Here is a 12,064-nt window from a genome sequence, read left to right as displayed (position 1 = left end):
GCGCCCCTATTTATTATTATTTTTAAAGATTTTATATATTTATTTGAGAGAGAGATAGACAATGAGAGAGGGAACACAAGCAGGGTGGGTGGGAAGAGAGAAGCCGGCTTCCTGCTGAGCAGGGAGCCTGACTCGGGGGTCCATTCCAGGACCCTAGGATCTTGGCTTCAGCCAAAGGCAGACAATTAACGACTGACCCACCCAGGCACCCGGTTATTAATTTTTTTTTTTTTTTAAGATTTTATGTATTTATTTGACAGAGAAATCACAAGTAGATGGAGAGGCAGGCAGAGAGAGAGAGAGAAGCAGGCTCCCTGCTGAGCAGAGAGCCCGATGTGGGACTCGATCCCAGGACCCTGAGATCATGACCTGAGCCGAAGGCAGCGGCTTAACCCACTGAGCCACCCAGGTGCCCTGCGGTTATTAATTTTTTTAATAAGACTGTCTTTTTATTTATTTTATTTTATTATTTATTTTTTTTTTTAAAGATTTTATTTATTTCACAGAGAGAGATCACAAGTAGACAGAGAGGCAGGCAGAGAGAGAGAGAGGGAAGTAGGCTCCCTGCTGAGAAGAGAACCCGATGTGGGACTCGATCCCAGGACCCTGAGATCATGACCCGAGCCGAAGGCAGCAGCTTAACCCACTGAGCCACCCAGGCACCCAAGACTGTCTTTTTAGAGTAGTTGAAAGTTCACAGCAAAAAAAGGGAAAGGGGGGGCGCCTGTGTGGCTCAGTGGGTTGGGCCGCTGCCTTCGGCTCGGGTCATGATCTCGGGGTTCTGGGATCGAGTCCCACATCAGGCTCTCTGCTCAGCGGGGAGCCTGCTTCCTCCTCTCTCTCTGCCTGCCTCTCTGCCTACTTGTGATCTCTCTCTGTCAAATAAATAAATAAAATCTTTAAAAAAAAAAAAAAAAGGGAAAGGGTAGATTATAGAGATTTCCCATATGTCTTCCATCACTACACATGCAGTGTCTTCTGCATTATCAGTGTCTCCTGCCAGAGTGGTACATTTGTTAAAATTGATGAACCTGCATTGATGCATCATAATCACCCAAAGTCTATAGTTCATATTGCGGTTCACTCTTGGTGTATATTCTTTGTGTTTGGATGAATATATAATGACATGTATCCATCATTATAGCATAGAGTATTTTTGCTTCACTAAAATTCCTCCATGTTTCATCTGTTTATCTCTGCCCACCCCCTTCCATTGGCAAATACTGATCTTTTTACTATCTCTGTAGTTTTGTCTTTATATCTTATAGTTGAAATCATACAGTGTATAGTCTTCAGATTGCCTTTCATTTTTTTCATGTGAATGTCTAGTTGTTCCAGCATGATTTATTGAAAAGAATATCTTTGCTTCATTGTGTTGTCATCTTTGTGAAAGATCAGTTGACTGTATTTATGTGAGTCTGTTTCTACATCCTCTGTTGTGTCCATTGATTGATTTGTCTATTCCTTTGTAATACCATGTAATCTTCATTACTACTGTAGCTTTATAATGTTTTATAAAATTTTATTGATTTTTTATTTGAGTATAGTTGACACCCAGTTTAGTGTACAATTTATCTAAGTCTTAGAGTCAGATAGTATTAGTCTTCTGACTTTGTTCTTCTGCAGTATTGAACCATTATGAGTCTTTACTTTTCCATATAAACTTTAGAATACTTTATCAACATCCATGGGGATTTTGATTTTGATTGTACTAGATTTATAGATTAAGTGGGTAGAACTGACAACTTGACAACACCGAACATGGAACACCTCTATCCATGAACATGGAACACCTCTCCATTTATTTAGCTCTTTGATTTTGTCCATAGGAGTTCTGTAGTTTTTTTTCTTGTATGTATTCTGTTAGATACCTAAGTATTTCATTTTTGGAGGGTGCTAATGTAAATAGTAATTTGTTTTTAATATCAAATTCCACTTGTTTATTACTGGTATATAGAAAAGAGATTGAATTGAATCCTAACCTTGTATCTGTGTAACCTTGCTATTATTGCTTATTAGTTCCAGGAGTGTTTTTGTCAATTCTTTCAGATTTTCTGCATGATGATCTTATTATGATCCATGAACAAAGATGGTTTGGTTTCTTTCTTCCCAGTCTGTATCCTTTTTATTTCCTGTTCTTGTCTTATTGTATTAACTAGGCCTTCCTGTTGAAAAGGAGTGGTGGGAGGGAACATTTTGTCTTATTCTTGGTCTTAGTAGAAAAATTTATTAGGAATGGGTATCTAGTGGTTTTTCTGCATCTGTTGATAGAATCATGTGGCAGGGTTTGAGAGGATTGACTCTAATTTTGAAAAGTTCTAATTGTTGCATACTTGGGATGAATTCTACTTAATTTGGTTATGTAATTCTTAATATATACTGTTGGATTCAACTTGCTAGTTTCATTGAAGATTTTTGCATCTATGTTCATGAGAGATATTGGCCTGTAGTAGTTTTGGTAGCTGGATAATGTTGGCTTCATAGAATGAGTTAAGTGTTTTCTCTGCTTCTGTCCTCTGAAAGAGTATAGAGAATTGGCTTAATTTCTTCCGTAAATGTTTGGTAGAATTCACCAATAAACCCATTTGGGTCTGGTGTTTTTTGTTTTAGAAGGTTATTAACTATTGATTTGATTTCCTCAATAGATGTATAGAGCTATTCAGATATTGCAAGTGTCTGTGTGTGTGTGTGTGTGTGTGTGAGAGAGAGAGAGAGAGAGAGAAAGAGAATTTTGACATTATCTTTCCAAGAATTGGTCCATTTCATCTGGTCATGAAATTTGTGGGCATAGAGTTGTTTATAGTATTCTTGCATTATCCTTTCAGTATCCATGGGATCTATAGCAATGACCGCTTTTTTAATTTCTGATTTTGGTAATTTGTGTCCTGTTTGTTTGTTTTTCCCCCAGCTAGAGGCTTATCAGCATCATTGACCTTTCTTAGGACCAGTTTTTGGTTTTATTGATTTTTTTCTCTACTCATTTCCCTTTTTTCATTTCACGAATTTCTGCTCTAATTCTTTTTTTTTTTTAAAGATTTTATTTATATATTTATTTTAGAGAGAGTACAGGCAGAGTGAGGGACAAAGAGAGAGGGAGAACTTCAAGCAGACTACACGCTGAACACAGAGCCCAACACAGGGCTTAATCTCATGACTCTCAGATCATGACCTGAGACAAACTTAGGAGTTGGATACATAACCAACTGAACCACCCAGACACCGTGCCCCTCTTCTGCTTATTTGGATTTAATTTGGTCTTCTTTTTCTGGTTTCCTAAAGTGGAAACTAAGGTTATTCATTTTATGTATATTTATTTAAAATGGAATTCCTTGGGGTGCCTGGCTGGCTTAGTCTATAGAGTGTGACTCTTGATTTTGGGGTTGCAAATTTGAGCCCCATGTTGGGTGTAGAATTACTTAAAAATAAAATCTTTTTAAAAAGGGGGGGAATTCCTTTCTCATTGCCTGGTGTCTATTGAAGCTTGAAATTTAAGCATAGGTACACTTCATTTTAATGTACCTTTGCTCTATTGTGCTTCATAAATACTGTGATTTTTACATATTGAAAGTTTGCGGTAACCTTGCAGTAAGCAAATTTATTGGTCCCATTTTTCCGACATTTGCTCACTTTGTGTCTGTATGTCATGTTTGGTAATTCTCACAATATTTCAGACTTTTTACTTTATATCATTTATTTATGTTGTTTATTTTTATTTATCTCATAATATACAGTGTTATTTTAGTTTCCAGGTGTACAATATAGCAATTCAACAATTCTGTACATTACTCGGTACTCATCACCGTAAGTGTACTCTTAATCCCCTTCACCCATCCCTCCCGCCCCATCTCTCTTCTGGTAAGCACCAGTTTATTCTCTGTATTTAGTAGAATCTGGGGCACTCTTCATGTCAAGGTCATGAGTTTGAGCCCCATGCTGGGTGTATAAAGCTTACTTAAAAAAAGAAAGTGGAATACCCTTAATAGAGTCTTTCTGATTTGTTAGTTTATCTTTTTTTCTTTGTTTTGTTTCTTAAATTCCATATATGAATGAAATCAGATGGTATTTGTCTTTCTCCGACTGATTTATATTACTTAGGATTATATCCTCTAGGTCCATCCATATTGTTGCAAATGGCAAGTTATCATTCTTTTTTTATGGATGAGTACTATTCCAGTGTATATATACCACATCGTCTTTATCCATTCATTTATCAGTGAACACTTGAGTTGCTTCCATCATTTGGCTATTATAAATACTGCTGTAATAAACATAGGGGTGCATATATCTTTTAAAATTAGTGTTTTCATATTCTTTGGGTAAATACCGAGTAATGCATCTACTAGATCATATGGTGATTCTGTCTTTAATTTTCTGAGGAACCTCCGTATTTTTCCACAGTGGCTGCATCAGTTTTCATTTCCACTAATAGTGCATGACTGTTTCTTTTTCTCCACGTCCTTGCTGACACTTGTTTCTTGTATTTTTAATTTTAATAATTCTGATAAATGTGAGATGATACATCATGGTTTTTTTTTTTTAAGAATTTTTAAAAAAATTTTTATTTCTGATATATCATGGTTTTAATTTGCATTTCTCTGATAAATGATGTTGAGCATCTTTTCATGTGTCTCTTTACCATCTCTGTGTCTTTGGAGAAATGTCTGTTCATGTCTTCTGCCCTTTTTTGGTGGGGGTGGTGTGGTGAAGCCTAACATGGGGGTTGAACTCACAAACATGAGATCAAGACCTGAGCTGAGATCAAGAGTCAGATGCTTAACCCACTAAACCACCCAGGCACCCCTACCCATTTTTTAATTGGTCAGATTTTTCATTATTATATTTGTTGTGGTCATTTTGATGAGTGATCTTTGATGTTACTGTTGTCATTATTTTGGGTGCCATGACCTGTGCTTATATAACAGTGAACTTATTAGATAAATGATAACTTATTAGATAAATGTTTTATCTACCAACTGGCTGTTTCCTCATTCTTTGTCAGGCTTCTTTGTTCTTTGAGACATAACAATATTGAAGTTAGGCCAATTAATAACCCTACGATGGCCTTTTAAGTATTCAAGTGGAAGAGTCACATGCTTCTCACTTCGATCAGAAACTAAAAATGCTCAAGCTTCATGAAGAAAGCATGTGGGAAGCCTAGATGAGTCAAAAGCTTGGCTTCTTGTGCCAGAGTTAGACAGGTTGTGAATGCAGAGGAAAAGTTCTTAAAGGAAATTAAAAGTACTACTCTAATGAACACATGAACAATAAGAAACTAAAAGAGCCTCATTGCTGATGTGGTGAAAGTTTTTAGTGATCTGGATAAAAGATGGAGCCAGCTACAGTATTTTCTTATGCCAAGGCCTAATCCATAGCAAGGCCCTAACTCCTCAGTTTTACGTAGGCTAGGAGTGGTAAAGAAGCTACAGAGGTTTGAAGCTAGCAGAGTTTGGTTCGTGAAGCTAGCAGAGGTTGGTTCAAAGAAGTCATCTCTATACCACAGAAATGCAAGGTGAAGCAGCAAGTGCTGATGTCGAAGTTGGCACGAGTTTATTCAGATCTAGCTGAAGTCAGTGAAGGTGGCTACGCTAAGTACAGATGTTCAGTGTATAAGAAACCGCCTTCTGTTGGAAGAAGATGCCATCTAGGACTTTGTTAGCTAGAGAGAAATGAATGCCTAGCTTCAGAGTTTCCAAGGAGAGGCTTACTGTCTTGTTAGGGGCTAATACAGCTCATGACTTCAGGTTGAAGCCAGTGCTTATTTACTATTCTGAAAAGCAGGTCCTTAAGAATTAGCTGAATCTACTCTGTGTCCTGTAACTGGAACAACAAAGCCTGGATGACAGCACATTTGTTTACAAATGGTCTAGACCCAGTTTGCCATGCTGCAAACAGGACATCTGTTCTGCAACCTATGGATCAAGGAGTAATTCAACTTTAAAAGTCTTATTATTTAAGGAATATTTTGTAAGGCTGTAGTTGCCATGATAGTGAGTGATTCATGTGATGGACCCAGGCAGAATAAATTGAAAACCTTCTGGAAAAGGTTCACCATTCTAGATTCTATTAAGAATATCCCTGATAGGGGCGCTTGGGTGGCTCAGTGGGTTAAAACCTCTGCCTTTGGCTCAGGTCATGATCCCAGGATCCTGGGATCAAGCCCCGCATCGGGCTCTCTGCTCGGCGGGGAGCCTGCTTCCCTTCCTCTCTCTCTGCCTGCCTCTCTGCCTACCTGTGATCTCTGTCTGTCAAATAAATAAATAAATATATCTTTAAAAAAAAAAAAAAGAATATCCCTGATAGATGAGACAAGGCCTGAATATCAACATGAACAGGAGTTTGGAAGAAGCTGATTGCAGTCTTGGCTTGGATGACTTTGAGTATTCAAGACTTCAGTGAAGGAGATAACTGCAGATGGTGGAAGTAGCAAAACTAGAATTAGAAGTGGAGCCTGAAGATGGGACTGAATTGCTACAATCTCATGATGAAACTTGAGCAGTTGAGGAGTTGCTTCTTATGGACAAGCAGAGAAAGTAATTTCCAGAGATGAAGTCTGCTGGTGAAGATGCTGTGAAGGTTATTGAAATGACAGTAAAGAATTTAGAATATTACATAAACTTAGTGGATAGTGCAGTGGCAGGATTGTGAGAGGATTGACTCCAGTTTTGAAAGAAGTTCTAATTGTGTGTAAAATGCTATCTGACAGCATTGTATTCTTCAGAAAAGGCACACGTTAAAGAAGCAGTTGATGTGGCAGACTCTGTTGTTATTGTTGTCTACCAATTGAGCCAGCCAGGTGTCCCAGACTCTTGTTGTTTTATTTTAAGAAATTGCCACAGCCACCCCAACCTTCAGCAACCATCCCCCTGGTCAGGCAGCAGCCCGAGTGACATGGAGGTAAGACCCTCTACCAGTGAAAAGCTCAAATGATATTGAGCATTTTTTAGCAATAAAGAGTTTTTAAATTAAGGTATATACATTGCTTTTTTAGGCATAATACTATTGCATATTTAATAGGCTGCAGTATAGGGTAAATACAACTTTTTTATATGTGCTGAGAAACCAGAAAGTTCATTTCACTTATTTTATTATGATACTTGTTTTATTATTGTGGTCTGAAACAAAACCCACAATATCTCCAAGGTCTGCCTGTACATTGGTGGAGACTCATGAAGTCGGTTTTTGTGGTATAGTCTCATTTCAGGTTTAACCTTTGTTATTAATGGGGTATCGTTTTTCCTTGTTCTGCAGTAATTTGAGTATTGCATCTCTTGATCATTTTATTTATTGTTTGATCACATTTTTTTAAGGACTCCTTTCCTGTAAACTCAACTACTTCTTATGCCCTTGAGACTCTAATCTCAACCCTTTCTTTGCATATTGTGCCCTTGTCTTTCCTATCTTGAAGAAAGTTTTCATTTTTTTCCTACCAAAAAACTCGAGTGGTTTTTCTGTGGCTAGTGCCCTTGTTTCCTTTTTATCCCTTCATAGTCACTGTCATTCTGAAATTCTCAGAATTTGTTAGTGATTTTATTGCCAAGATCTAGTTGCTCTTTGTCTTTTATCCCCATGACCTCTTTGTTGCACTACATTTTGCTTCTTTGTTCCTTTCCCTAACACTTGCCTACTGTTTCTTGCACCTGATAACACTTGCAGTCACTTTAAAAAAATTAAAAAAAAAAAAAAAAGATTTATTTATTTATTTTAGAGAGACAATGAGCTGGGGGAGAGACAGGGAGAGGGAGCGAGAGAATCCATAAGCAGACTCCCTGCTGAGCATGGAGCCCAACTTGGGGCTCCATCCCAGGACCCTGAGATCATGACCCAAGTTGAAACCAAGAGCAGCCTCTCAACCAAGTCACCCAGGTGCCCCTTGCCAGTCACTTTTAATTATTTTCCTCATCTTCAATTGCCAGTGTTTGCAGGGTGCAGCCTTTGACCTTTTATTGTTTTCTTTTCATGCTACTTTACAAGGAATTCTTAGCTTTCCTTAGGATTTTACCTCTTTTTCAATTACTACCTTGTGGTTTCATTTCTCAGGTTTTGATATTTCCTCCTAGTTTATGCAAACACAGGAATTATTGTCACTCTGAAAGAGGTGTCATATCCAGTCACCCATTTGTAATCCAGGTTTCCCTGGGAGACATTTCTGTTTAGCCTTTTGTCATCTTACTTTCAGCATCTGAGATAGAATATCATCTCCTCTCCATCTGCCCTTTCACAGACCACTTTACTAATTCCCAGTAAGTTTCAGGATCATTATTTTAAAAACTTGATGTGATCCTTAACTCATTTGTCTCTTTCACAGTCATCTGCTATCTCGTTTGAAGTTTTTATTTGGGCAGTGTCTCATTAATTCCACTCCCACCCCCCTTTTCTTTACTGCTACCGTTTGGTTTCATTCCTTAATTTTCTCATCTTGATTATTTCAAATAGCCTTTTAATTTGTATCTCTTTTTTCTTCTCTCTGTTCCCTCCTAATAATTTATAATTTTCTGAGTTATATAATGTTGAAAAGTATTATAAGGAAAAATTGTTCTGTGATAGCAAAGCTTGGGAAATGGTAGATTAAGAAAAAACTACTTGGGGGGCGCGGTGCCTGGGTATCTCAGTGGGTTGGGCCTCTGCCTTCAGCTCAGGTCATGATCTCTGGGTCCTGGGGTGGAGCCCCGAATCAGCCTCTCTGCTCAGCGGGAAGCCTGCTTCCTCCTCTCTCTGCCTGCCTCTCTGCCTACTCTCTCTTTGTCAAATAAATTAAAAATCTTCAAAAAGAAAAAAGAAAAAACTTGGGGATAAAGAAGTAATGATTCCTTACTGTAAAACTTCTATGATATGCTGGTGTTCATTGTTAATCTCTTAAATTGGGAGTATATGGGTAATACATAGCATTTTCCCATAGACAATTTATTTAATTTTTTTGCAGAGTATCTTCTAGGGCTAGGGGTTCCTGGAGCATACTTTAGGATCTGGTGTAAAATTTATTTGAGACAGAGACAGACAGACAGACAGAAAGTGAGTGGCAGGGGGTGGGGGCCTCAGGGCAGAGAGAGGGAGAATCCCAAGCCATTTTAACCAACTGAACCATGCAGGTGCCCCAGATTTCTTGATGTTTTAATGTCCTGTTTGCCAGCTGTTCTGAAGGTGTGTAAATTCTTAGAAGCTCAGAAATACCTGCAATGCATTTTGGAACCATTTTTACATTAAATAATTTTTTAAAAAGATTTTATTTTATTTATTTGTCACAGAGAGAGAGAGAGAGTAAGAAAGCACAAGCAGGGGAGCAGCAGGCAGAGGGAGAAGCAAGCTCCCCACACTGAGCAGGGAGCCTGGTGCTGGATCCTGGGATCATGACCTGAGTTGAAGGCAGGCACTTAACTGACTGAGCCACCCAGGCTTCCCTACATGAAATAATTTTTAAAGCAAATATTAAAGGCTAATATCAGAAATGGGAAGATATGGGTGTATGGTTAAGAGACATGTAGATTAAAACCAATATCAAAAACAAGATCTGTTTTGTAAGAACTGAATTGTGTCTGCCAGTGAATAAATTATTGTGTTTTTACCTTGGGTAATGAAAACAGTTTGCTTTCATAGGGAAATTAGGTTTATAAGTACCTTGCTTACACAAGTAGTGAGTGACTCTAAAGAGAACCCTTGTATATTAAATGGAATTCTTTATAAAATGCACTTCAAATGCTCTTATTTTCTTAAGCTGGCAGACTGAATTTAATTACCTTTCTTTTTGATGTCTTGCTGAAGTAGATTATATTTTGATTTGCATAGTTGAAGTAATTTTTACTACTTTATCTTTGCATATATTTGTATTTATCCAGGTTATTTTGAGATCATTGATTACTAATATATTTATATTCAAGATTCAAGGGTATATTATCCCTGGGACCAAAAAAAAAAAAATAGGGGGGGCGGAGCCTGGGGGGCTCAGTGGGTTAAAGCCTCTGCCTTCGGCTCAGGTCATGTTCTCGGGGTCCTGGGATTGAGCCCCACATCAGGTTCTCTGCTCGGTGGGGAGCCTGCTTTCCCCCTCTCTCTGCCTCTCTGCCTACTTGTGATTTTTCTCTCTGTCAAATAAATAAATAAAATCTTAAAAAAATTTTTTAATTGATGTTTTTCTTGCTTTAAGGAGAAGACAAAATCATATGAAACAAAATATATAGCTTCATGAATTGTTATATAGTAAACTTTGCTGTCATCACAATTCTAGTCAAGAAATAGAACTTTGTAAAAAAAAAAAAAAATAGAACTTTGTTAGCCACCCCAAAATTGTCTCCCAATTACAATTTCCCTCCCTCTCCTCAAAAATGACTGCTTTGACCTTTGTAGTAAGTTCCCTGAATTTAAAAAATAGTTGTATCAGTCAACTGTGTATTCTTGCACACAAAGGTTTAATGTTTCCCATTAAAAAAAAATTAAGAATGATTAATTTTAGAAAGTATTTTGATGATGTGCCATTGTACCCCTCGTGTTTATATCTTAAGTCAGATTTACCTGTAGAAGAAAATTTAATAACTCTTAAGTTCTGATGCTTGAGAGCTTGTAAAGACTTGATGTAGTGACATGAATTGTTTTTCAGGGCGTCCTGATGTCAGAAGAAGAAGTGTTTGAACTTGTTCCTGATGATGAGCGACAGTGTTCAGCGTGCAGAACCACGTGTTTTCTCTCTGCTCTCACATGCTCCTGTAATCCTGAACGCCTTGTGTGTCTCTACCATCCAACTGATCTGTGCCCCTGCCCCATGCAGAAGAAATGTCTTAGGTAATCCTTAAGTTTCTTGTAAAACTTGTTACTTCTTTTAACAAACCGAGTGCACTGTTCTTTGTAATTCCCCTTTCCCAAGTGTGCACTGGGAACTTTTCTTTGTCTCTGCTTCCCTGCTGAGGACCAATCCTTTAAAGTTGGCCCTAAACTTGGCAACTAATGTTAAGATTTTTTTATCAGTTGATTTCACATGTTCCTTGTCTCTCCCTGCATTAAAACTCTGTGAGTGGCTTTGATCTAAGACCCCATTTCCTTGGTCGTTTATTAAGCTGATTTTACTTAAAATTTATTTTAATGTTGTTGGTTTGCAACGTTTTTAATTTCTGTGTTTTTTGTTTGTTTTGTTATTCTTTGTGCTTAGATACCGCTACCCATTAGAGGACCTCCCTTCTCTGCTGTATGGTGTGAAGGTCAGGGCACAGTCCTATGACACTTGGGTCAGCCGTGTTACAGAAGCATTATCTGCCAACTTCAACCACAAGAAAGGTTAAGCTTTTGTGTGCATACACATTGAAAGAGGCCTTATTTTGTTTTATGTGCTTTTCCTCCAGTAAGGGAAAATTGTAGGCTTCATATGGGATTTGTAGCTAGTAGGTTGGTTAGTTTTCTATTTGAAAATTTTCTTTTACATAAATAGTTAATATAAAATGGGACAGACAACTAACTTACAGTAGATAACGTATTTTGGGGAGCCATTGTTACCAGTGGACTGCCACTAAAGGTTAGTTAAGAAAGAGGTATTACCTTCCTGGAGAGAAATTGTCTCTAAGGGTTAGGAATGGGCACCTGTTCTTAAGCTTTTATTGCATTGGTGAGATTTTCACAGCTGCAGTGTTTCCACTAATAGATTGATGACTAACTTGAGAGAGGTTGGTAAGTATTTTTAAATGGCTTTTTATGTCTGTGGTCATAGTATGTAGCTTTGTTTTTACAGATTTGATCGAATTACGAGTAATGCTGGAAGATGCTGAGGATAGGAAATACCCAGAGAATGATCTCTTTAGAAAACTCAGAGATGCTGTGAAGGAAGCTGAGACTTGCGCCTCTGTGGCTCAGCTGCTTCTGAGCAAAAAGCAGAAGCATAGGTAAGACTAAGAAGAGTTCTCCAGTGGTTTCCTGTGCATTTTTTCGTTTTGCTTGTTTGCTTTTCTTTTAGAGTAAAAGCCAAAAGTGTAACTGGCCCCTCCCAATCTATCTTTGACCTCTTGTTGTTTCTCTCTCTTCAGTTATGTCCCAATTTTCTCTCCTACTGCTCTCCCTTTTTTCTTGTTCCACTCTGAGTCCTCTTCCC

At 37.9% G+C, this 12,064-nt stretch overlaps 1 protein-coding gene across 1 annotated transcript in view; it reads left to right on the top strand.

Moving 5' to 3' along the window:
* KDM5A (lysine demethylase 5A) overlaps positions 1 to 12,064 on the top strand; it is a 94,624-nt gene that overhangs the window by 48,216 nt on the left and 34,344 nt on the right. Inside the window, exons 15-17 of the mRNA XM_032349171.1 lie at positions 10,589 to 10,770; positions 11,135 to 11,259; positions 11,708 to 11,858. Of these exons, the coding sequence (XP_032205062.1) occupies positions 10,589 to 10,770; positions 11,135 to 11,259; positions 11,708 to 11,858 (458 nt within the window). The remainder of the gene's footprint in view (positions 1 to 10,588; positions 10,771 to 11,134; positions 11,260 to 11,707; positions 11,859 to 12,064) is intronic.

Source organism: Mustela erminea, chromosome 6, assembly GCF_009829155.1.
Source record: "Mustela erminea isolate mMusErm1 chromosome 6, mMusErm1.Pri, whole genome shotgun sequence".
In the NCBI taxonomy this organism is placed as follows: domain Eukaryota; kingdom Metazoa; phylum Chordata; class Mammalia; order Carnivora; family Mustelidae; genus Mustela; species Mustela erminea.
Note: the sequence above shows the minus strand (reverse complement) of the source record. Positions and strands in the feature narration are given on the sequence as shown.